The following is a 26,303-nucleotide window of genomic DNA, read 5'->3' on the forward strand; positions in this document are numbered from 1 at the left end:
TTTTTTTTTTTTGGTAGTTCCCAATTTCGCAATGTTTCTGACCGTTTCCTTTGATTGTTCAGTAGATCCTACAAATCGGGTTCTAACAAAACCTTAAAATCAGCATCAAATGACACCCACAATTCCTTATTTACAGTCCTTTCTATGTTGTCTCCTCCCCTTCTTCTTTCTTCTGTCCTCTCTATCCATATTCTTCGTGGTTTTGTAATGTCAATGTGCTCTCTTCTTTGTTTGATGTCGTGTCTTTTGTATACATTTATACATGTGGGTTTTTTATAATCATACGTGTATATTTGTCTGTGTATTAGTGTGCTTGTCTTTTGTGGGTACACACGGCTTAATTCCTATTGTCTGTGGGTTGGAACACTGTTAGTATTGTCTAAATTTGTAATTCCTCGAAGTTTAAAAAAGTAAACTGTTTATAATGATAATGTCCTTGTTACCTATCTGTACATGAATCAATTCTGGATGATATTTAGCTACATATGACGTCTTGTGTGATTCACGTTTTACAAGCTCGAATACAGCGGACCACTTTTTCTCCATTGTTATACCTATTTTTTTTCTTTGCCAAGTGTCCATTGCTATTCTTGGCTATTGTACGTAACTGCATACTTATCTTATTATTATACCTTATGATGTATTTTTTTACAAAATGATAAAACAAATATATGTGTAATATATGCTTCGTATTTTGTTACAACGTTTGTGGGACGGAAATGAATGACAAACTGGATTGAATTGAATTCAAATTGAATTGACGTTCCATCATTATGTTAAAATCATCATTTGTGACCCTGCATCACAAAACCAACAAAATGTCGCCAGACATGGATTTTTTAGTTAAGGATGGATTCTGAAAGAGCAGACTCTAAGCTTTAAAATGATGTATAACTCAATTCAAATGGAGTTCCCTATCCTATCTAAAATACTGGACAGAAAGCACACTCCCCGGAAAAGTGTGAACTGAGAAAAGAGGCTCTGAAGTACAGGGTCTATTCAAGCCGTGCTAGCTGTGCCTTGAAAGGGAGAAAACACAGGATGTAAACCACAGGAGTAACAACAATGAAGAAATTATCAGATTAAGCTGAAATTGAACATGTTTTATTACCACATTCTGTACATGATTAGTGCTAACTTTCAAAGCAGTAGCATTATATTTTCAAATGTTGAAAGTGAAGAGTGTGCATAGGATTTCAAGAAATGAAAAGCGGCCTCTAAGACATACCTGATCATTGTATTCCCCCCCCCCCAAAAAAAAGAGTTGTAGAAAAACTGTTGAAATCATACTTTCCCATCCATGTTGAGATCCAAAACTGAAGAATAATGTAGAACAAGGATACCTGTTTCAGAAAATATGAAAAACTCAAGATTGACTCAGTTAAACCATTTCACCTTTTTTGAGTTCTCAAGTAATATCAAGGGGTGCGACTTTTTGTGTGTGTGTGTGTGTTTTGTGATGCACGGTCACATTTTGAAATGAATGTGTTATCTTTCGGGTATATCTGCATCCCTCTTAATTTCCCGCTTTCCCCCTACGTTATGTTGCCCAACTCTTTTTAGCCTATACATATAATCTTGCCACATGATTTTCCTTTATTTGTTTTAGTTTGTCCTACTAATTATAGAGGACTCAAAGCCCATTTCTCTCCCTCTCTCTCCTCTCTCTCTCTCTCTCTCCTCTCTCTCTCCCTCTCTTTTTCTTTATGCGTATATACAATGATATATTATATAACGTATATAAACACAGGATATCTCTTTCACTCTATCCTTCTCCCTTCTTTCTACCTATCTATGTGCCGATCTACCCTAGCTTTTTAAAGCGTTTTTTTTACTACATTACTTTGTCGAGCGGTGATTCGTTGATTGACAAAGCAGCCACCTTTCCGACTCGAAAGAGTAACTGGAGACTACACGTGTCACCCAGTGTGCCACCTCTCTTTCCACCAGGCCTGATCTGACAGTTGGGAGGCAGTGGCTCTCTCTCTCTCTCTCTCTCTCTCTCTCTCTCCTTCTCTGTCTTTCTTTACCTGTCTTTCTCTCTCCCTCTTTCCTTTTTTTTCGACCATACGTTCGTTTAAAAGAATGAGAGAAAAAAATCTGACAACAATCCCGGATGGAGCTCTCCCTGGTAATCACTGGTGCAGCCATTAGTAATCGATACCATGCTAACTTAGCCAAACACGCCCCATCGATTCCACAATCGATACTCTCATGAGGATGGCTTTGACTGAGTAGTATGAGACGGCCATGCAATCAAACGGATTCACCGTGCGTACCTTTCGCCCTACTGATTACACAATCATTCTCTAATATCTCTCTCTCTCTCCCTTGTTCCATTTAACTTAATCCATGCATCAAATTGAAGTCATGAGTCAGATAATTCATCTTATCTGACTGTAAGATGTTATGACGATGACTATACTGATACACTGAATCAGTGGTGTTTTTTTTTTGTCTTCTGTATTTTTATACTCGTTCTAAGTTTGAAATAATTTGTCCAAAGGGGATGGAAAGGGATGCAGCAATTTCTGTGCAATGTTGCTAAATGGAAAGAGATTATTAAAGTGTGATAGAAATGACACTGTAATCATAATGACATGGTCCTATTTACAAAGGGTAGCCTCTCCAGTGATAACGGTGCTTCTCCTCAGGGATTTGCCATCTTTGTTACCTAGCGGTTTTACACATTGGTACACAGGGATAAACGTGGGTCAAAACATCTTGTCAAAGGACATAGGCACTTAGTCAGATAAAGGAAGTACTAGGCGAACACCTCCTTGTCCGGACTCGCGCTCTTGAAAGTTAAGAATCTCATCCATTCTATACCACACTGCCCTCACACGTTTTGTTTGTCTTTAAAAATTTGTGATATTGATGTTTGCATGTAATTTCTAGTTCGTCTCGCATGGTGCCGATTTGTTGTAAATGACAAACGATTACACCCGTCAGCCCTTTCTGTAAATGCAACACAGAAACTATACGAAACTTTCCTAATTGTCATTTGTGTTTTGTTTTTGCCTTTTTGGAGTATACTACTGAACTTCCATTTCATTTTCATTTTCTGTATTTGTTACTTCAGCAATGGACAAACAGTAGCGGTGAAAATCGTCTATAAAAACTCGTTTACACTTGACAAGAGAATCCGAAAGGAGGTCAAGCAAGTAAGGTAAGCAACGAACAGATTGTAATCATTTTATACGTGGATACTTGACAAAAATAGTCATTGTCTTAAAAACATCGGAGTTTATTTTATTAGCTTTGTGGTGAAATCTTTCACGGCAAGCTTCAAGCCAAAATAGTTGGATTCAATTCACACAGCACACGTGGCAGGAAAAGAATGTAGCCGTGTATGGAGAGTCTTTTTATGAGATTCAACTAAACGTCCTCTCAGAAAATGCCCTATATTCAAACAGGAAAATACTTTGCATTATTTTATATCTTCTCATTTCCCATATTTCCCATACATTTGGCAGTGTTTGGAGTGAATTCACGGAGAGCCTGGGAATATGTTTGCTAGCTTTCGTGCATAACAACTCACCACAGATTGGAATCAATTTGCCATAAACGATTCCAAGTATTACATTTTTTTTTCTAAAAGTAGTTTTACTTCGGCCGTTGCACCGTGAATTTTTTAGCGCGCAGTTATTGAAGTACCGTAATATTATTGTAAATTTGTCAATGTTAGTTGATAACAATAGTGGTAGTAGTTAGAACGGCAGTAACAGTAGCAACAGTACTAGTTTAAGTAGATGTAGTAACAAAAAAGTGTACAACTAACAGCTCAATGAGAATTTACCATAATGATGAGTCTTTTAATTCTGAACATAATGATCAATCGAAATAGGAAGCCAGTCAAAATAACAGCACTTCTAAATAATCTAGCATCAGGAGAGAGGACAGCAGGGCTACCTAGCAATTACCAAGGCTGTATCCAACCTGTGAAATTGAAACAAAAAGAAATGCAAAAATGAAACAATGAAAATGAATAAAAACGAAGACACAAACACGCATTGTGTAAGGCTGAATATTCTACACATGTATAAATGGTGAATTTGGATGTTTACCACTTTTGAAATTCATTTTGAGGACGTCCTGAATATATTGCGGGGCGCGCAATCCTTGGTTACGTGTGTGGGGGATGATTGATTTCAAATATACATCTAAACTCACCCCGGGTTTTCTATTATGCAGTATGCAATCCTTTAAGCTTATTACGATCGCTGGCTTGTGATTGAAACGTCGCTTGGAGACACGTTGCTTTGGAATTCAATATTCTTTTCTGTGACAAATAACACGCTCCTTAAGGGTGAAATATCTAAGTGAAAAGGCAAATACATCACAGAGCCTGAGTTTGCACAAATTCAAGAGATTCAGATGGGCTGAGAGCCACGGGAGCTTGATTCCAGATAACCGTTAAAGATTCGTTGACCTTGAGAGAGTGTGGGAGAATCACATCGTAGGGCAGCAAACTAAGCTATCTACAAAGGCGAGTCAATGCAACGATGAGATGTGCTAGAGATCACCTCATCGTTACAAAAGAAACTTGTTCTCGAAAGCAATACTTCAATTAGGTAAAAATTAGAGTCTGTATTGTTGGGAAACACAATTTGATTATGCCATATGGATACGACACTCCGACTATTACTCCGACTCCGACATAAAATGCAGAGGCCAAACATTCATTAAAAAGTGGAGTAGCACAAGCTATAACTTGCTTCGAGAATGAACGAAATTTTGCTCTCCTCAAACAAACTTAAAAGTGATATTCACATTATGCAATGACTGATCAACCAGCGGTCAGTCACCCTGTCTCTGATTTTTCCCCCGAATTTCTGATGAACCTTCTTGAATGAATTCAAATTGATCTTCTGAATGCCTTTGCTGATTTCTGAGTATTTATGTGACGTTATCTTTGTGTAAGACATTAGTGAATAAGCATAAGAATTTTACTATTTTAAATAATCATATAATGATTTGAGGTGTTTTTGTTGTTGTTGTTGTTGTTGTTGTTGTCGTTGTTGTTTCCATTTTTTCTTTTTCTTTCTTTTTGGTCTGGACAATACAACTTTTTGTATATCCCCGGCTTTGTTTTCTGCGAATTCATGAGGGTAATATAATGACTAGTATACGTCATGACGCTATTGTATACATCAGACTGTGTTTATTTTGTGTGTGTGTGTGTGTGTGTGTGTGTAAGTGTTTCCGTTTATATACTTCGGTCAATTAACTGCCACCCGCATCAATTGGTCAATTAACAAAAAAGAACAGGAAGGGGCAGATGAGATTAAAGAGAACTCCGGATGATTTTGAGACTTTAGCATTTGAACATCTATAACTTGCTTACACTGGGTAAGGAGTTTCGGAATTCATAGTGATTGCGATTCAGAATAAGAATTTTTCAAAATTCATAACAAAACACAATGAACGAGGATGATGACATAGCAGCATCACATAAGAATGCATGCTGAAAGCTCAAGGAAGCAGAAAAAAAAAATAAAGTTGTTAAGCAAGTGGTATGGTAATGGAATTACATTGCTACATTATTGGGATATGTGAGGTTCCAAAGCTTTGTTCAGTGTAATTTGTTTCGGGTTTTTAGAGTACTGACTTGTCTGATCAATGACCACAATAAATTCCATAAATTTATTCATGGCACTGTCAATTTACGTACTACAAGTAGTGATATTATGACAATCGTCTGGAATTCCCCCGTAATATTGTGTAATAAAGGGTGACTACAAGAAAATACAACAAGATACAATAAAGAAAATACGCTGACGTAAGTTTCAATTTCATTTCTTTCTGAAGGGAATCTGTTGAAAGTAATAGAAAAGCTGCACAATTTAAAAGAAATTGTTCTCTTTTTTTTTTTAGGCAGCATTATACCAAACACGATTGTTAACATAAACATTGGGCAAAGATTTGTCTGCATAAATTAGGTAGACTTGTAAATGAGCTTTTTGGAAGCAGATTGGAAAATATAAAAGCAAATAAGGAGAGAAAGAGGCTGAAAAGTTTGATAAACACACGCAGACAAGCCTGGATCAAGGGTGAAAGAGGACAGAAGCCGAACGAAATGATTTAAGAGGAGGAGGGACAATAGTGAGTGAAGCTAGAGGAAGTAAGCTAGTGAGAAAGGAAATGGGAAAGAGAGAAAGAATGAGGAGAGAGGACAGAGAGAGAGAGACAGAGGGAAAAGGAGAGAACAAAAAAAGAAGGAGGGGAGAGATTGATAGAGAGAAAGGAGGAAGAGTAGGAGGGAGATAAGATGGGAAACACAAGAGGCGAGAACCCAGAGGAGAGTCCGGCAGACACAAGAGAGATAGACATCGCCCGCGGGGCGTTTGATTAAATTTCATTTTCAATTTGAATGTGCACATGATGGTCGAGAGGGACGGAGTGTATTGAGAGCGGGCATCCTACCCTTATTGATTTCGCCTCCTCAGAATGTCACGTGACCTATGGATAAAGGCGGCACTACTTTGTCATGGGAGTCTACAGTGTATCCCACGTCTCAGGGTTAAAGGTATATGTGTGCGTTTTAGAAAAAAAAAAGAGGTAAAAATGAGCCTTCACGGAATTTATTGGTTAACTGGCAAAATATTTCTGTGTGGGCTACAGCAACATCATGGCAATGGATCGCACTATAGGAGTTTCAGACACATACACACACAAATGTTCCATTCTAAATTCGTTTACAACCTATGCTTTGATGCTATCAATATTTGACAGCGGGAGAGCCCCCTATATTGATTCTTGCGATAGCACCACCTAAGGGAAATGATGCAGTAAATCAAGGCTTGGTGCTGAGGGTGGGATACATTCATGACGTAGACATGTCAGGTGCTGTATAATGAGTCCGATCAAGTCGACAAAATTTTGGTAAAGTTGCAATAATTGGCAAGCTGAGCATACTTTCAGAGCATCCTAATGAGATTTTAATAACATTTCGACTTTAGTAAATCGACATCTAGCGTGAATCATTGTCTGCCTTTACCCGTCTATATCATGAAACGGCTCCGCGTAAAGTGGATCAGGGAGATGATGTCCGACACTGAACCAAAAATATCTCACTGTGACAACAGCAGGAGAGTAATTCTAGAACATCGTTCTAAAGAATGCATGATATACTTCATTGACTCTCCTTGTTGAATACAGGTTCGTATTATACGAAAAAAGACAAAACTATAATATTTGGATAATGAATTGTTCGTGAATTCCTTTATCTAACTGGCTACATCTTAATCCATAAAACAAAAACATAAATAATAATCTTAGATAAGCTATCACCAAATTGTAAACCGATAGAAGAGCAACAGTATGTTCAGCCCGATATTCTGTTTATTGATGGTTTATCCTTTTAGTGCTTTGTATGTCTATTGACACAGAAATCCCATAGCGTTTTATACACTGTCCAAAGTCCATGGCACAGAAAGGACCTGTGGTTAAGCAATGTGCTTAAAAGACAAATATAAAACAAATAGGACAAAACTACCTGGAAAAAAAAATCTCATCATGCGAAGCTGTTATAGCTACGTTTTCTTAATTGTAGCACCGAGTTCTGTGAGGACTTTCTGAAAATAGCATGCTTATATTCACATTAGAGCACTGTCGGAGACTGAAAAAAAAGGACGCATTTCCGTGGTGCATATGTACGTTCGATTCACGATTATAATCATGCTGTCACTTAATAACGGCAGACGGTGCTGCAAGCATAGATTGAAAGTTCTAGACAAGAGAATGAATTAAACTCAACAAAATTGCATTCTTTAGATTTTACCAGGACGGGTTTGAAAGGTTGGGAAAAGAACAATTGAGGAATTATTTCTGCCTTTTTCTTCTTCTTCTCTCTTTTTTTATCTAATCTCTCTCCCTCCCTCTCTCTCTCTCTCTCTCTCTCTCTCTCTCTTTCTCTCTCTCTCTCTCTCTTGGCTGACCTCTTCCAAAGCATTCTTTCATTTTCCTCTAAGTAAAGGGATGAGATCAAACAGGTCTGTACTTCTAAATTTAAAAGAAATATACTTGCATTCTACCTTTGCACATTTCCTTCAAATATGATTTCTGATAAAGAAATAAATATGTTTCCTCTACACTCTTTCGATATGACATTTCTTCTCTCTCTATTCCTCTCTCCTACACTTTAGTTAGAGATAATTGAGTTGTGTTCCTCCTAACGAGCCAACCTGTTTATATGTAAGCAAGATTGATGCTAAGTGCTTACATGAGAGAGATAGCCCACACTTCCATCGTTAATCCGACATTTGATTACATTAATGCTGGTCCTCCACACCCCATAATCTGTTATCGACGGGCAAGTCAGTGCCCTAATACAATTTGCCCTCTCCAAAACACCGGCTGCTTGGTCGCACCCAATGCAGGCAGCAAAGTCAGATGAATGGATCCACACTTCACTCCATGAGACGTGATGAGAGAAAGTCCTGACATTTCCAGCTCAAAATTATGCACCGATGAAAGAATACAGTGCCAGGTGTGCGTGCTTCGTCAGCTATAATGTCATAAAGGACGTTGGGTCTCCACAGTGAATGTGTGTTTTTACTTGTTATCATCAATCTGATCATACAATTCCCGTGTGCATTTACAGTGAAACTTTCGAAAGTAAAGTGGTGTGTGTATATATATATATATATATATATATATATATATATATATATATATATATATTTATACATAACCTGATGTCTATCGTTCTTCATAGAGAGCTTTCAATTCCATAGCTATTCAAGTTTGCCCAACGTCATGCAAATTTGAGAGATAAAGTTTCATGACGAATACTCAACAATGTAATGCTTGGGGTATGAGTTTTCTTTGTCTCCCTCTATACTAATAAGATCGCAACTGTTGATCTGTATTTTTAACAAACATGTAGGAAAAAGAGAACCAGCGGGAATCGAACCTGGATGTCATCCGCTGGTTCCTTGTATCTTGCCTTCATTTTATGGAATCCTTTCTGTAAATGTAGGATGTCTGTAAAGAATGATATCCACATTTAACCTTCAAAACATGGCTTGCAACGTTTTTGCTTTGTTTTTGTTTTGTTTTTGTTTTGTTTGGGGGTGGTTATTTTGTTGTTGCTTTTTCCCCCAGCTTTCTTTGAAATCGATAAATGCTAAATAAACATGGGTTATTTCAGGCCAGTTTTCCATAAGGAAGTCAGTCTTATAATCATAAATCTTCAAATCCCCGTGCAGGGTTTTTGAAAAGAGCTAGAACTTAAAAGTACACTTTTATAAAAATGCGAAGAACGGTAATCATGCTAGTGACTTATTCGAAATGTACATTGTAAAAGTAGGTGAACATTCATAACATTATGTACGTGAATGTGTGTGTGTGTGTGTGTGTGTGTGTGTGTGTGTGTGTGTGTGTGTGTGTGTGTGTGTGTGTGTGTGTGTGTCTTATATAAGGCCCTTTGCCATGGGCATGGCAGTTATCATAAACTTCATTGTTGAAATGTGATATCACCCGAGGTTGGCAAAAGTCGTGGCAGCCGAAATCCATGCAATCTATACGGAACCATTTCACTGTAGAACTGCAAAGAGGCGCGCCCTTTGTTTGTCTAGCGTTATGATAACGGTTTTCATTCACCCCTGCCTGCCCACGACCTCCATTGCCAGTCAAGCCACTTCACCTCAGATCGATTTCCACGGGTTACAGAAAAAGGGAAGACATGAGCTTTATCTCCTATCGCACCGTTATTTGTGCAAGGTCGAGATTGCTACACGTCTTCCCACACGCATCATTTGCCACAATGCAGTGTGTATTCTCAAAACACCGGCGGCGCAAAAATACCCACCCAAATTTACAGGCATACCTCTCATCCTTCACCCGTATGTAACCTGGACGCATTCGCTGTTTCCGAAAGTCGAGTCTATAATTGGCATCTTCAGAGCACCTGTCCTATTTTACTCCTGACTTTTTCCCGCTCTGTATTTGTGATTCACCCGCATCACATCGTATGCCTTCCCCTCGTGTAAGGGTAGAAAGCCAAACGAGGGGAAGATGAAATCGAAACAAAATGGCGGTTGGCGCTGGAGTTTAGTAAGTAAATCCGGGTTTAGATCAGTGGAAAGTGAACCGCCTGACACCGTACTATGGTTCTCCAGAGATGAGGGGGAAAAGTGTCATTCTATTGCCACATTTTCTACGAAATTTGAACTTAATGTGATTATATATGCGGATTTCTTCAGAGCAAACAAGTTAATATCTAAACATGATATTCATATTAGATACGCATCATCGTTTGGCAATGGAGGTCCTACCACTCATGTGGATGTGGATATTTATAACTGTTTTTTTAGTACAATATTTAAATGGCATCTCAGCAATGAAGTCAATTCTTCTTTTTCTGACTATCAAGTCTTTTTTCTTTAAGTCTTTATTGCTATTAAGTCTTGATAAGTAAGTCTGAAATATGGAAGCATAGTACATGAATCGGGTAAAAAAATAATTCTAATAGTATTTGTATACTCATACCTAATGTGATCCTTGTCATTTTATTGGTTGTTTGACATTTCACTACTACGTCATCATTCGTGCCATTGTGGCTCCATTTACAGTGCAATCTTGGATCCATGCGATTTGCTCGATTGCACGCAAGCCGAGAGCCCGGCACAGTGAGATGTAAAACGCGTGCGTTTGCAGTGTGCATGCGATCAGGCATATTGACGGACAGCGCACTAGCGTACGCGTATAGCGCTAGCACTCTCTCGATCTCAGATCGTGCACATTCGCTCTTGCATCATAATTCATCAAGCATCAAATGAGAGGCATCTATTTTAAGGTGTTATATAAAACGAATAATAATTGTTTTTCATTCGTGCAATGGAAATAATATTTCATTCAGTGAAAGATGAAATTATTGATCCATTCAACAAGGCGCAGCCGAGTTGACTGGAACATTTTATATTTCACCTCTTTAAATATTCTGCCCATTACACTCATAAACATTCATTATTTCTATACTATACGCTCATTGGAAATGGACAAGAAAACCTTACAAAGACTTTCAAAGATAGACGTCTTTAGTTTTGATACTTTGAGCAAGTCAGAAATCGAGTGTACTGAATGACTAAGCCAAGTTGTAGGACAATCTGATAATCCATCCAAAGTGGTTGCTATGAAAGTTGTATTCCCCTTTATTTCTCGCAAAACCAGGAGAGCGCCGGCCGGTGTGCTGCAGCGTATCTTTAACTTTAAATAACCGCACTTTTCTCAAAATTAATGTTCCCGAATTTTGGACTTTCTACCCCTTGTTTCTCTTACTGGGGAGATGGTGAATCACGCATCAGTTTAAAACTGAAGATCTATTTTCTTTTTTTTTTTTAGGCAAGGTTACATAAAGGCACAACAACAAAAAAGAAAGTTGCCCTTTATTACCCAAGTCTTAGCTTTGTAAGCATACAATAAAAAAAAAAGCGGTTCATAGACTATTTTAGCTCCAACGAGAATCCAATGCTGTTTTTGCGAATAATTGAATGCGGCTGGTTTCATTTCTCAAGTGAAAAGGAACGAAGTACCCGTAATTATTGGCAATTATTGTCTAGCTCCGTACTAAGGTATTGTTCAATCAGACTTTGATGAAATACGACATCAAATCCCAACGTAGACCAATTTGTACCGCAAAATAGCATTATTGACCACATTGCACATGAGAGTTCATGTTCATGTTTATGCCAGTTCATGGTGAAATTAGCAACACGTGACTGCGCAGATTATCTGTTTCACTAACTGTGCCGGCGCTCTCTTCTACACTTCATAATAACAGAAACAAAATAATTTTCTGGAATATAGCATGATGGTGATAGTTGACAGTAGAAATGTTATTGTTATTTCTGTTCATTAAAAAAAGGGGGAAAAATCAAGTACTGGTATATAAGAAGTAGTGTCCCTAAGCAAAGGTTTCTGAAGGATTGACCCTATTGTCCCTTGAAATTACTTTGTCGAGTTGCGCAGGTGCAAGCTGACGGTTTGTGGTTAAATGTCTCGGTGCGAACACGCACTTTTATCTTTATAACAACCCATTTTCTCTGTTTATGAATCAATTGTATCCAAACAACCCCATTGTAGATGTGATAAAACACATCGAGTATGAAACCATGACACCTGTGCTTTCAATTTGATTTCATTATTTGGCCCACCTGAATTATGTGATTATTGGTTTCAAAAAGTTGTGGTTTTTTTTTTTTCAAAACCTTGTTTTTCTCGAAAATGACTTTCTTCTCCTCGTCCCCATAATGTGATTTTCATTATGAAGTTAGAATACCATAGAAGACACATTCAACATACCATAATTCTGAGTTGATCTTAACTTCCAAGATCGATTTAGATTATCTAAAAAACTGAGAGAGCTCAGGGGCTCTTGTTTTATCCTTCACGTTTTGCTTGTGGTGTCATGAAAATATTCTCCTCCTGCAATGCACCCTACAGGGACCTCATCCACCCGAATCTCTGTAAGTTTGTCGGCGGCTGCGTAGAGGTTCCCAACGTAGCGATTTGCACTGAATACTGTCCCAAAGGCGCTCTCTCCGATGTCTTACTCAATGAGGATGTCCCGCTAAATTGGAGTTTCAGGTATGAGATATTTTGACACCAGTACATAAATATGTGCCACCGATCATTGTAGTTTAGTGTCTTGTATGTATCCCACAATATACAAAATAAAAAGAAACAAACACACTATACACATTCCATATTGTAGAACCGTTTGCATTGATAATCGACCGTTATGATCTCCTCTGTTCCTAAATTGTATCAGACTCAAGATTTTATTGTTTCCTTGCCTTTAGCTATTTTACAAAGATGTGGAAAAAGAAAATGAAAAGACATTCTTGTGTTGCAATACTGATGAAAAATAAAATGCATTTTTGCTTGTGAAATTCCCACTGGAAATGGTAAAACAACAACTTTAGTAGCTCTGGTCAGCATTTAGTCTTTTTTGATGACAAAAAAAAAAACTTTGAGAGGAATAGAAACCTAACAATCTTATAAGCAATGCATGGCTCCCCTTCCTCCTCAGAAACATCAAAGGAAATAAAAAGAAGCTTGTCACTGTAGGCGACTAGAAAAATGCATCGAATTCTCCTTCCAGAATATGCTTTTCATGTTGAATAAAATCAAGTGGTACGATCGCCCGGGGTCGTGGGATTATGGCTACTGTCATGAGGGACAGGCTTATCAGTGAGCAGGGACTGGACGCTATATATAGCCTGAACATCTCTGGAAGCCAGTAGATCCCTTCTCCCAACAGTCGTATTGATTTGCAAACCCAATTCCTTGACAGATTTTCATTTTGCATGGACGTGGCACGTGGAATGCACTATCTTCACAACAACAAGCTATATCACGGAAAACTCACGTCTTCAAATTGCGTCATAGATGACAGATGGGTGGTAAAGATCGCAGGTCAGTAAGCACCCCCCCCCCCTTTATATGATATGATATGATATTATATATATATATATATATATATATATATATATATATATATATATATATATATAAACCGTAGCGAGAGAGAAAGTGTGAGAATCAGAAATGGATAAAATGGATGGATTTGTACATTTCATGATATATGTGGGGAGGTTACGAAATGAAATGGTTATAGAAACTATCATTCAGCGTCAGAACGCAGCACTCTGAAGTTCTCTGCTTAGAAAATTCATTGTTTTCGGGAATGTGTATCAACTCTGGGAAAAAATACAATATGTTGGAGTTATTTGACCCTTCGTGCGCTTTGAGTGCCGATTCGCACAGGAAACACACTGGCTATCGTCCATGGCACAGAGAGGGTTGTAAAGGACCGTCAGTAATATAAACCGTATACATAGTGTAGAATATGTATTAGCTTGTAGGTACACACTGCGATGCTTTAATTTCAGCCTGACTACTATCTGCCTACGCCGAGGATTTTGTTTGTTTGTTTTTTCACAGAGATATTTTTTTTAAAGAATAATGATGACAATAAAAGAAACCTCTTGTGCCTGGTTTGGTATGCCTTTTTTTTCTTTATGTTGCTTTTCGCAACTTACTGGGTGATGTCAAGTTCAGTGTTAGTACTGGTGTGAATGCTTTCTGCCAAACAACAGCCTTAAATCGAGCTCCAATACCGACGGGCCAATCAAAGGTAAAACATTCGCTCTCAGTTGTGTGCAAAGTTCATCTTCCACCATTTGGAATTTGCTTGCAATATATCGAGAGGGTCTACCTGCCAGGAAAATTAGCTGTTTCAGAGTATTTGGAGACCAAAAGTTAAAAAAAAAAAAAATGTCAAGCATAGTACATGATATTTATTCCTGAAGCGCCCTCCCGGTTCAGCAGTGGTTAGGTAGAACTATACTAGTACGTGATGATCGAATCGCACCCTTCCAGCAGTATGGAATAGCATGCTGCTAACTAGCTGCTACCACAGCGATTAACTCTGTGTGCTCCCGTATATTGTTATCGATGTAATCGAATATAAAACATCCCTGCAATACTTCCGGCGTGTCTTTTGGGGTTATATGTCGCATTTTCTTTGTTACCCAACTGAAATCGTGTTAATGCAGCGTTATTTCATACATTTCCTATTCATATATATCCATTTTAGAGTAAAATTCAGCTGTTTTGGTAGGCGTATCACAAGTTTCTTTTTGCCTTTAAAGGGATGGTACAGTATTGGTGGAGATGAGAATTGGGCTTTTAACTTTTTGCGAGATGCCAAGAAAACACTTATGTTATAGTACCAGAGTATACCATTTTATGAGGAATTCAAAGTTTATTTGATGAAAATCGGGTTTGAAATGACTGAAACATCCAAAAACAAAATACAACAAAGCGATCGTAATAAAGTATGGGTCCCACACTTTATTAGGATCGCTCTTTTTTGGATATCTCAGCCATTTCAAAACAAATTTTCATCAAATAAACATTGAATTCCTCATAGAATTACATGCTCTTTCATATTTCATTAGAAGTTTCTCATTATCTCACCAAAAAATGTTAGAAACCTGAAATTAGGTCTCAACCAAAACTGTATGATCCCTTGAACACAAGCGATACCGATCTTGCCGATCACATTTATCGATCCCCAAGACTCTTGTTCTCCTCACACCACTGAGAAATCCGCGGTATTGCGCCGGAACTGTGCGACGGAAAAAAAAAATGATGAAAAAAAAAATGATGGCGCTTGGCTCAAGTTAAATTTCAAAAGATGTATTCGCGACTGCTTAGTTTTAGACACATCATGTGGAAGACTGATTGAAATGCCACAATTTTCATCCCTTCGCAAAATACAACGATCCTAAATTTGCTCCCAGGCTCATATTTATGTATTCATGTCTGGAGTGTTCGTGTTCGTTCCGGGGGCTACCATTACCTTAGCATAGACTTTGCAGATAAAACATGCATACATGGACGATAATGTGGGCGTCTCGCACATACAACCCAAACGCGAACACCGAACTTCGAATTGCAAATATTCATAGTATGATGATTCCTATGGGTTAAAGTTAACCGATGGGGAAAAAAAAACATTAAAAGGCCAAAATATAAACAGTGCAGCTCAGTTCAGTAAATGGCATTCAACACCGGGCAGAACACCAGCTTCCGGAAATACGTCAAGATTTTGAAGTCAACTAGCTAACACCGACTAATTTCAAGTTTCTTTGTTTGTTTGTTTTTTGTCTTTTATTGCCGGTGCTAGTGTAGAGATAGCACTAAAATAGCACCGAACTTGACATCATCCACTGTCTCTTGTTCTAGGCGCCATGAGAAATCTAATAGTTGTATGACCATGACTGCTATAATGTGTTGATGTATATGGAATAATGCTAAACTTATCCAACCTAATAGATTACGGACTGTCGACGTTCAGAAACCAAGAAGGGAGTCAGACATGCACGAACAATTACAAGACCCGCGCAATGCAGGTGTATTTGCCTCCAGAGAGTCGAAGTAATACGTATTCCCTTCCCTCGCAAGCAACTGACATCTACAGGTGAGTGGCAGCATTTTTTTTCGGCATAGACTGTGCCATGACAATATTTAAAAGGAGAATCCTAAACTGAGCAGAAAGAGATTTTGATGACGAAAACTGTTTATGTTGACTTGCATTGCACAACTGATGTAAGGTATTCAGCCTGGTCTTACAGCAGCCTGAAGTTCACATCACCGCAAACACGTGCGAATTAGCGATTTCTTAGAACATTGTCATGATGTTACTAATGTTGTATTGTTTGTTTGTTTGTTTGTTTGTTTGTTTGTTTGTTTTTCTGTCTGTCTGTCTGTCTGTCTGTCTCTTTGGGATTTTGTGGGCATTTTTAAGTTACGGCGTCGTCCTGGTGGAGATTGCGTCTCGAAATGAAGTCATCCCCGAAGACGACTACCCACTGGACGAGACTTGGCGACCTCCACTGCCTGATCTCGATATGGCCGACAATACGGACGACGAGAAGTGTCCGTGCCCACAGGACTTCATTAACGTGAGTCTCTAGAAATTGCACCGTTAGCTTTACGTATTTATGGCAAATGTTGTTTATCAAACGTAATGAGCCATTATTTACACTAAGCACCTATTGTCTGTACCTATGTTTATGCACTGATACCTGCGAAGTTATGAGAGTGTGGTTCTAAAATGTGGGTCGCTCCACGAGAGCAGCGGAAGGAGGGTGGGGGGTATGAATGTCCATGCAGCATAGCTGTACAGTCGCACACCGTAGTACCTCACCTCCCTGCTAGTATCCACCTGACCACGTTCACTGATTGTTGGGAATGAAAAGATTGCATTCCTGTGGGATAATTAGAAATGACATCGAGTCGACGAAGCCTTGCATTGACCTGTGCCATTGGTCGTACATTGTGCTCCTCTGGAAAAATAGTAATCGTAAGGAAAGGTCAAGTTGGGTGTCCAAAGGTAAGTTAATTGAATAGCCTAACTTCTGTGGTTTTTCGTGAACTTTTCGATCGAGGCATTCTAATTAAAATCATTTGTTTGAGATAAAGAGACGAACTTCAAGTTTGCCGCTCTAATGACGCACGCCATCTTGTTCTTGTAGAAAGAGCCTGGCTAATTGTTATTTAGTACACTGCACGGAATCGATGTTATTTTCAGCAAACGTTGAAAACCGGGCACAGTCTTGTGTTGAAGCGTTTCGTTATCTTTAATCAGCTAATAGAGAGGTGTTGGAGTATCAACCCTGTGCAGCGCCCTCATTTCTCTCAAATCCGCGCAACCCTGCATAACATCAACCCGAGTAAGCTGAGCCCGGTGGACCTCATGATGCAGCTAATGGAGAAATATTCCCGTCATCTGGAGTCCATTGTGGCGGAGAGAACGCAGGACTTACTGCTTGAAAAACAGAAGACAGACAGACTTCTGTACAGTAAGTCCTCCAAAAAATTATACGCCCCTAGACGGTCCCTAGACAATGCGTCACGAGAACCCATTTCTAACTACAACAAAAATTATTTGTACAAATATAATTATAATTCACTGTTACAGTAAAGAAAAAACGGTTACTCATTTTAAAAGAGAGGAAGATGTCGACATTGTAAATGACAGCTATACTGACAGAACCAACCCAAATGCCTTTGCATGTAAGCCTTAGTATATTTGTCTTCGGAAATGCATACGGGAATATGATGTTCATATATTTGTATATTTCTGCCGTAGTCAAAGCTTCAGCTTGATCTCTTCTCTACAGGTATGTTACCCCAGCCTGTAGCAGACGACTTGAGACAAGGCAACGCAGCCAAGGCTGAGCAATACGAATCTTGCACAATATTCTTTAGGCAAGTCACCTTTGACACTTCTATTATTCCCCTTGATTATGATAATAATGCAGTGCCCGTCAATATTGCTTATGTTCAAATATTTTGTCTCAGAAAATTTGTGAAAATGTGAAGACTGCATGAGATGAAATGATGGGGAAAAGATGAATACGGAAAGGACTGTTTATGCAAGATTTCACTTTCCTCCTGGAAGGCAACATTTCTGGAGCACTGTGTGACTAGCGTTAGGTTACATGCCTATCTCAACGATCGTCGTCACTTGATCTCATTATGAAGTGTTTTCAACTCCAACAGACGATCGGTTACTCACACTTCCCACGATCATGTTACACCAATCATCAAGTGTCCGTTGGCTGTGTTTGTCAAAAAGGCTACCACTGACTGATTTCTAGATAACATGAAAGGAACATAAACATGCTTGTAAAGTTTCTAGACTTCCGATTATCTGTGAATTGTATCATTTTCAACTCTACTCAAGGACAATAGATATTATCAGATTGGTCATGTAAGCTCGTGCAGTAGTAAAAATGCCCTCTGAAAATGCCGATACAATGAAATGAAGACAACTGCAAGACTCTCTTTCTCTCAATGTCATGTTAAATCTAGGTACATTTCGTATATTTTGGTATCGTTGTTATCGTGAAGATATTAATGATTAGATGTTTGGTTTTTATTTTTTTTTTATTCTTTCCTACGTAATTTTATCCGAACAGCGATATCGTAGGTTTCACAAGTCTTTCCAGCACAAGCTCGCCGTACGAGGTGGTGGCACTACTCAACAAGCTATACGTCACGTTCGACTCCATCATAGATAATTATGACGTGTACAAGGTGGAAACGATAGGAGACGCATGTAAGTGTAACATAACTCTTCTTCTTCTTTCTAAGCTTTTCTTGGAATAGTATACGTCTTTACATTCGTTTAAGTTAGTGGCCTGTAATCTAACGTTGTTCTTTACGTGCTATATAGTTGCTGTATAAATTCCAGACTTGTTCATTTGACAGTTCTTTTTTTACTGTTTCGTTGGTTGGATGGTAAATATTGTTGTTGTTGTTCTGGGTGTGGGTGAGGTGGTGGTAGTGGTGGTGTCGGTTTTAAAGTCAGGTTTTGTTGTTGTTGTTGTTTTTCGCTGTGAATTATGTAAAACTAAGAATGCACTCGGATGCTTGTAATGCCATTCTGCGAGGCGGTGTCCATCATAAAGATCTCCATTATATCTGTGCAGAGTAAATACAAACTTGAGTACTTACAAAACGACTCAAGTCAATGAACATGGTTCTTGCGGAGACTAAAAGACTGAGTAGTCTATGTGCGGTGATAGACAAGGACCAGACAACATTGATTTTATCTTGATATTCATCGCTGAATAAAGCACAGGGATCTTGCCAGCGTGATAGGTTGTCAACATTTTCGTGAAAGCGGTGAATTTTAATACCGTGACGATGAAATTAGACAGATATTTATTATGCCATTATTATGTTTTATTATGTCATTTGAATGGAGTTTGATAGGTGCTAACCTTACCTCCCATCTCTAGACATGGTCGTCTCGGGGGTTCCCAGGAAGAACGGCCACAAACACGCTGGCGAGATTGCTAGTATGGCGCTCGATCTAGTGAACGTGTGTGAAACGTTCGTCATCCCACACAGGCAGGACCAAAAACTTAAAATTCGGGCTGGAATCCACTCAGGTAAGTGAACTTCCACACTTCCACACTGCCCACGGCCTGTCGATGGCAGTTTCAATATTTCGAATGGACTTCACTCGATAAAATTTCAGGTATCAGAAGAAATAACTTCAAACATTTATCATTGTTTAAGGAATGGTATAGTATTGGTGGAGATGAAGATTGAGCTTTTAACTTTTTGCGAGATACCGAGAAGCCACTTATGAAATAGTACAGAGCGTACCATTCTAAGAGGTATTCAAAGTTTATTTGATGAAAATCGGTTTCGGAATGGCTGTGACATCCAAAAACAAAGTAAAACAAAGCGATCGTAATAAAAGGTGGCTCCTGCCTTTCATTAGGATCGCTCTGTTTTTGATATCTCAGCCATTTCAAAACCAATTTTCATCAAGTAATCGCTGACTTCCTCTTGAAATTACATGCTCTTTCACATTTCATAAGAGGTTTCTCATTATCTCACACACACAAAAAAAAAAAATGTTAGAAACCTGAAATTAGGTCTCAACCAAAACTCTACGACCCCTTTTATCGTGTTGGCTGTGGGGGGAAGGGAATTAGCTGCCGTAGTGGATGATAGTAGGAATTTAACTTGAATAAAGTGTAGGTATGACTCGGTGTCACCAGGTCATGAAGTATAATGATCCTATTGAGTGAGAGAGTAACACGAAAGATGCACGTCTATGTCAAACACTCTGTAGGTTCTGTGGTAGCCGGTGTCGTAGGACTCAAGATGCCAAGATACTGTCTCTTTGGGGACACCGTGAACACAGCATCACGCATGGAGTCAACAGGGGAAGGTAAAGGGACTCTTCATCTCTTTCACACTCACTTAAGAACGTCTTATCTTAAGTAGCTGATGTCATCCATTATTTAGGTTTCTTTTTTGTTTGTTTTGGGGAAGAAATGGGTTTCGCACCCTACGGAAAAAAACCCACTTCACTCGAAATGAGAGAAAACATCGAATCACACTTAACGCATATCAGATAACGTGATCAGAAGTAAAACCGTATTTGTCAGGTTGCTTGTTTTTTTTTCTTGTTTTGTTGTCTGTGGAGGAATCGAAATAAGCTCAATTAAAACATAACCATACTCATAATTCATTCACAGTGTGGTAGTGATAATGTTCTTTGACTTATCAAACTCATCTGCGTGAATGCAAAGCAACAACAAAAGAGAGATAACACCACATTCTGCACACGTCTAAGAATACAATTATTATTCTTAGATATTCACATAATCATAGTACCGTGTATCACTTGATATGCGGATACCAGATATAGTGCACTTCCATTATAATGAACCCGGTTAAAACGAGGTACAACGAATCTAACATTCATTCACCAGCATTATCCACTCTATATCATTCACTGTTTATTTGTTCGGCTGCAACGAAATTTCGATATAACGAAAGAAAACTGCCGGCACGAGGACTTCGTCATAAGGGAGACGACTGTATTAAAAGAAACGAGCGACTCTCTGAAATTGTGCAATGTGGAATGCATATTTGAAGTGATCTCTCTCTCTCTCTCTCTCTCTCTCTCTGTCTGTTTGTTGTTTTGTGTTGCTTGCTTGTCTGTTTGTTTTATTTCCATGGTGACGATGATATAACCATCAACCAGCTCTAAAAATTCAGGCCAGTGAGTTCTGTGTGAACCTGCTAAACGGGCTAGGCGGATACATTCTGTCAGAAAGGGGAGAGATGCCAGTCAAGGTATGTCCCGTGATAATCATACACATACACACACACACACACACACACACACACACACACACACACACACACACAGCCTTTATGACATCAGGAACTTCAGCCTCTTTCAAATCGTTCCGTGAACTTGTTGGAGGTTCTCTCTCTCTCTCCTCTCTGCAGATGAGACCTCAGGGATCTGTCACATAGCATAAACGCATTCAATTTCAATACGGTCGTTACGTCATCACCAGACACGGTAGTCATGACAGTGTTCCTACGCTGACGTCATTTCAAGCAACTATGAAATGATCTCAAAAGTCATATCCATTTTTTCGCATTATATATGTGTTATTGCTTCTCACTCCCTAGTAGTTAGCAATTACTGTATCTTTAAGATACTCTATTCAGCTACTTAGGACATCAAAACCTAAGGCAGAATACCCAATTCCTTATTAAACTGGATTTTACTCCCACAAGAACCTTATTATGAATCATTTTGAGTAATTATTACCAAAGTGATAATTGCAAATAATCAACCAAACCCCGTCTTTCTTTGATCTGACCTGACAGATTTTCAGCACAGTTTCAAGTCCATGGTACTGCTGATGAGTCTTGTGTATTTTAAGTCATAGGTCTCTCTATGCTAGCTACTCGCGCTTTACACTATAACGAAACGCACCATTTTAGTGTGGGAGAAATGCTCAAATGGACCACCTTAAACTCTAGGTTAACCCGATTTAATCTTGGACTACCGAACCGCGTGAAGAAGACTACCGATAAGGCAGGAAAAAAAAATCTGAGCTCACATCGTACTTGACATGAGCTAAGCAGACTGGATGGGTATTCTCATTATTATCACCTTGGCAGCGATCATGGTGGCGAAGCAACACCGCCTCACTACGTCCCCATCAGCAAAGGCTTTAATTAAGTTTTATTGGTGGCATAAGTTACGTTCAGACGGGAGCCCTTAACCTCGAAGTTAGGAAACTTCGAGGTTAGAGCTTGTAGTTAGGGACCGTGAAGACGCACTCGTAGTTAGCAAACCTCGAGGTTTGCTCGAAGTTTCGAGCCACGAGAAATCTTATGGTTAGCGCTCTAACCACGAGCCGCGGGGGGTCCCCACTCGTAGTTAAGCACCGTGTGGACACAAAACACAACGAACTCGAAGTTAAGAGTGACCTCGCCGTAAACTCCGGCCCCCACAATTTCCCTCTGCTTCCGGGTCAACCTCCCAAACGTACACCACAAATACACCACACGTGAAAAACCTATGACGCATGACACAACAACATCATCTTTTCTTCCCATGCGCTTGATCTCTGAAACTGAACACGTCGAATTAACATTTACTCGCTATCAAACTGTATTCTATATTCTTCTCCGACGCTAAAAAAATGTTTTCGACGAATATCTTCATAAAGGCATAAAGTCATCAGTGCAGTGCTATCTCTGCATACCATGACAGAGAAAAAGAGTACCCGTAAGCGAGTCCGACAGGGTTCGACTAAAGAATAAATAGACGCCTTGTTAGCAGTGTGGGCTGAAACTTCCGGTTTTGTTGTTTTAACATCGAGTAGGACCCACTCGTAGTTACGGGGGGCAGAAGCTTAACCTCGAAGTTTCGTAACCTCGAGGTTAAGATTCGTCGTGTGGACACACGTCGTAGTTAGGGGGCAAGAGCGAAACCTCGAGGTTTCCTAACCTCGAGGTTAGGGCCTGCCGTCTGAACGTAACTATAGATTGCATGGCCTATGGCTACAGTACTGGGACGCTAGGATCTATGACAATAAACACCACGTGCCTGGTAGCATCTTAAAGCTCTTCCTATGTTCGTATCCTTATGCCATTGCGTCATTCTTGTATGTAGAGGCACAGATGAGAGTCAACAACTTCTTGATAACTCAATCGTGGAAGGGGCCGCTCAAGTTAGCAAATGGCATAAAATGGCCAATAATGGCGCTGTGACTAATACCATGACGTCATACATGCGTTTCAAATATTTTTTGAAACACATCGGACTTACGATAAGTTAAGTTGCCTCCGCTACTGAAAATTGTGGATAACTCAGCGAAGAAAATAGATGTCACATATTTCTTGTCTTTGTACATCTCGAATTAATGAAGAGAAATGATGATTTCTGTTCGAATAAAGCACACACAAACAATGACAATTGAGCTTCTGTCACACATTAAATAAGACTTGTAGATACGAATATTTCAAATGTGTATCTATCTAAGCTGGCGAAATAATTAATTTAACATCATTTCATTAATCATATTGTCAGGAATCTAACTCGTACGTGGTGTGTATTTGTCTGTGTGTCGTCTATGTGTTTGTTTGTCACTTTTCCTCATTCAGGGAAAGGGTGTGATGCTGACTTACTGGGTAGAAGGGAAACACAAAGAACCTGAGCCAAGTGAGGATGATTTAAAGGGAGATTACATCGAACTTTCGTCATCTCCACGACACCAGCACAACTCTGCAATGCAGACACCGCCTCTACAAACGTCAGCCAAAACCAATCTTACCGCCAACAGTGTCAACAGCGTCTACCTCGACGAGGAAGACCCCAACAACAAGAGTACTCCCTTTCGGGGACCTGAGAATGGCGATGCCATCAACTTAATCAAGCCATCCCTGAAGAAACCGAACTCGCCTTCCGTTGGAAGTCGAAGCAGTCATGTATCACTTCCGGGTGAGCCGTAGATTTAGTGAGAAATCTTATGAATGATACCAATTACACGTTCAAAAAAAAAACACGATTCTTAAATGATGATAATCAATAAGTGCTTTTATGTGATTGTTGGTGCATAAAGGAATTTGTCTTTCGACATCAGAAACGAAGTCACACTTGTTCGGTTTGGGTGCTTTTTTATGTATATGACTATTTCAGCCGTAAGTGGGAGCTTTCCTACGCCTAACGGTAGTTAATTTATGCTCTGGCATGTGCTGACATAGCAATGCACCTGACAGAGCAATGCCCCCAATTTTGGTCGACATTAGTTACATTGTTTTAAAACCAAACATGTCTAAACGATGTCATGATTCTGACTAGTTCATTTCACTGTATGAGACGACCCGACAAGAGAGCTTTGTCATGAATGTATCCATTGCAAATTGAACGTATTGCGTATGTCATAGATATTCCGAAATTTTTCACGGAAGTTGGAATGACAAGTTGCACTCTGTTCTTCCCATATATCAAATTCAAACTTTTTAATTACTTTTTTATGTTATCAGTATTGCTCTTCAGACCTCAAAACATACAAAATGTTGAAGAATGTTCAAAATGACGTAAATTTGGTTATTCTGTCTGATTTCAACATCCCTCCGACAAAATACCCGCGGAATCCTTTTGGTCATCCTACACAGAAGATCTGGACATGACTCATTCACACGTCCTTGAAACGCTTTGACAATATCCCTTTTTCCCCCATTTTGTACTATCTACTTTGTTCGTTCAAAGGGGAATGCACTTAAGTTCGGATCATTACACATCCTTGCATTTTAGAACAACAACAAAAAATACCATAGGTTGTTGTCGGTTTTTTTTTCCCACAACCAATTTATCCTAAGAACGACATGTAATCGTCAGCCACAACATTTCCACATTGATGCACACTTGCAATATTCCCGTTGCCTTTGTTGAGGTTTTCAGTGAGATTGATATTGTAAATCCAAATGAGATCTAAAAGCTTCAAAGACGCCGAAAAGTGATCTCTTGCAATGTGTCATAAAGGACATGCTTTTTTATCGGTAATCCAACCTTAATGCCGAAAGAGTATTTGTTGCCAACCATAAATAAAATCATTCAATGACCCTTTCGGACAGAAAAATAAATGCATAACCACCGTAGCAAATATCAGCTGAATATCAATCAGTTCATACCAAGTGCCCTGGACTTTTGATATACCCTTATGCAAATTTACAACGTCAACTGGTCGGCTGCATTTACGGTCAGATCGCCACAACTCGAATTCCTTCTGTTTTTATTATTCAATGCCAGATCCTTACTCGCCAAACACTATTACTCACGAAATAAGATATCTATAGAGGTATGGAGGCTTACATCTTCACATAAAAAAGAACGTTTTCTTTGCAGGTTTGTCAGCAAGAAGATCAAGCATTCAAACATAAGCTTAATTTTTTAAGGCGTTGGAGCAGGCGTTCCATTTTTTTTTTTTTTTTTTGAGGGTGGGGGTCGCGTCTACAATTTTTTTTTCAAGGCGATTAGTCCACTGATTATTCGTCATACAAAATCAGAATGAATTTTAGCTAGAAACCCAGCTTTGTATAATGTGTAGTGTATGCTGATCATCACCTTTATTACTCGAGAGATAGGGCATAAGCACGAAGGCCTACACACTGTCCCACCACCAATCAGCAGCATCATATTATTTGTAGCTATACACACTTTAATAGTGTCATGTACGATGTTTACCCAAAAAGTAAATTTGGTTGAGTAAATAACATATTTTCTCACCAATGAATGTTGTAACAATGATATGCAATTTCTGATACAACTTTTATGTCTTTGTATCTAGAGCATATTTTACCAATGGTTATTATTCTTTGTTTTTTTATCCTATTGTGTTATAAAACAAACTATCAGATGGGAAACCAGCCAAGATAAGTAAGTGCAGTTATACGGTTGTGAATGCTAACGATGCTTTCCTTTGACTAGAGTCCGTCAACATGGCATGGACATCTTCGAAAATGTTGTTTTTTGTTAATCTGTGAAATGGCCGTTGGCATTTTGCATGAAACGGAGTAGCAAATATTGGTGTTGGTATACCTTCTGTACATCAGGCATGTTTGATGGATTCTACTCCACCACATTCTTTAGCGTAGCCCATCTTGTGTTTCACACACCGCTGATAGAAAAGATAAACTCAACCCACGCTATTGCTATATTAGGCTACATGCACAGAGCAACTTTCTTAAGACGATGATGTATCCCCCGTCTGTTATCTAAAAGGATCGTTTCCCTTTGGCGTGCACCCTAATTTAGCCATAGGGTAGCCGTTATCTATTTTAACCAAATCCACGTTAAATCAATGAGGATTGCATGTATTTCTTTTAAGTCACATTATTTTTCTCACACATTTTTCCCCTATGCCTGCAATAGAATCAAACAT

At 39.0% G+C, this 26,303-nt stretch overlaps 1 protein-coding gene across 1 annotated transcript in view; it reads left to right on the plus strand.

The window, feature by feature from the left end:
- LOC139725261 (atrial natriuretic peptide receptor 1-like) overlaps nt 1–26,303 on the plus strand; it is a 281,503-nt gene that overhangs the window by 251,836 nt on the left and 3,364 nt on the right. Inside the window, exons 9-21 of the mRNA XM_071636348.1 lie at nt 3,083–3,169; nt 12,448–12,591; nt 13,301–13,422; nt 15,850–15,994; nt 16,322–16,478; nt 17,165–17,378; nt 17,700–17,787; nt 18,501–18,640; nt 19,326–19,478; nt 20,174–20,272; nt 21,095–21,186; nt 23,524–23,860; nt 25,778–25,798. Coding sequence (XP_071492449.1) covers nt 3,083–3,169; nt 12,448–12,591; nt 13,301–13,422; nt 15,850–15,994; nt 16,322–16,478; nt 17,165–17,378; nt 17,700–17,787; nt 18,501–18,640; nt 19,326–19,478; nt 20,174–20,272; nt 21,095–21,186; nt 23,524–23,860; nt 25,778–25,798 — 1,799 coding nt within the window. The remainder of the gene's footprint in view (nt 1–3,082; nt 3,170–12,447; nt 12,592–13,300; nt 13,423–15,849; nt 15,995–16,321; nt 16,479–17,164; nt 17,379–17,699; nt 17,788–18,500; nt 18,641–19,325; nt 19,479–20,173; nt 20,273–21,094; nt 21,187–23,523; nt 23,861–25,777; nt 25,799–26,303) is intronic.

The sequence above is a fragment of the Diadema antillarum genome, unplaced genomic scaffold (genome assembly GCF_040938485.1).
Source record: "Diadema antillarum isolate AM-2024a unplaced genomic scaffold, OU_Dant_1.0 seq00000030_RagTag, whole genome shotgun sequence".
Lineage (NCBI taxonomy): Eukaryota > Metazoa > Echinodermata > Echinoidea > Diadematoida > Diadematidae > Diadema > Diadema antillarum.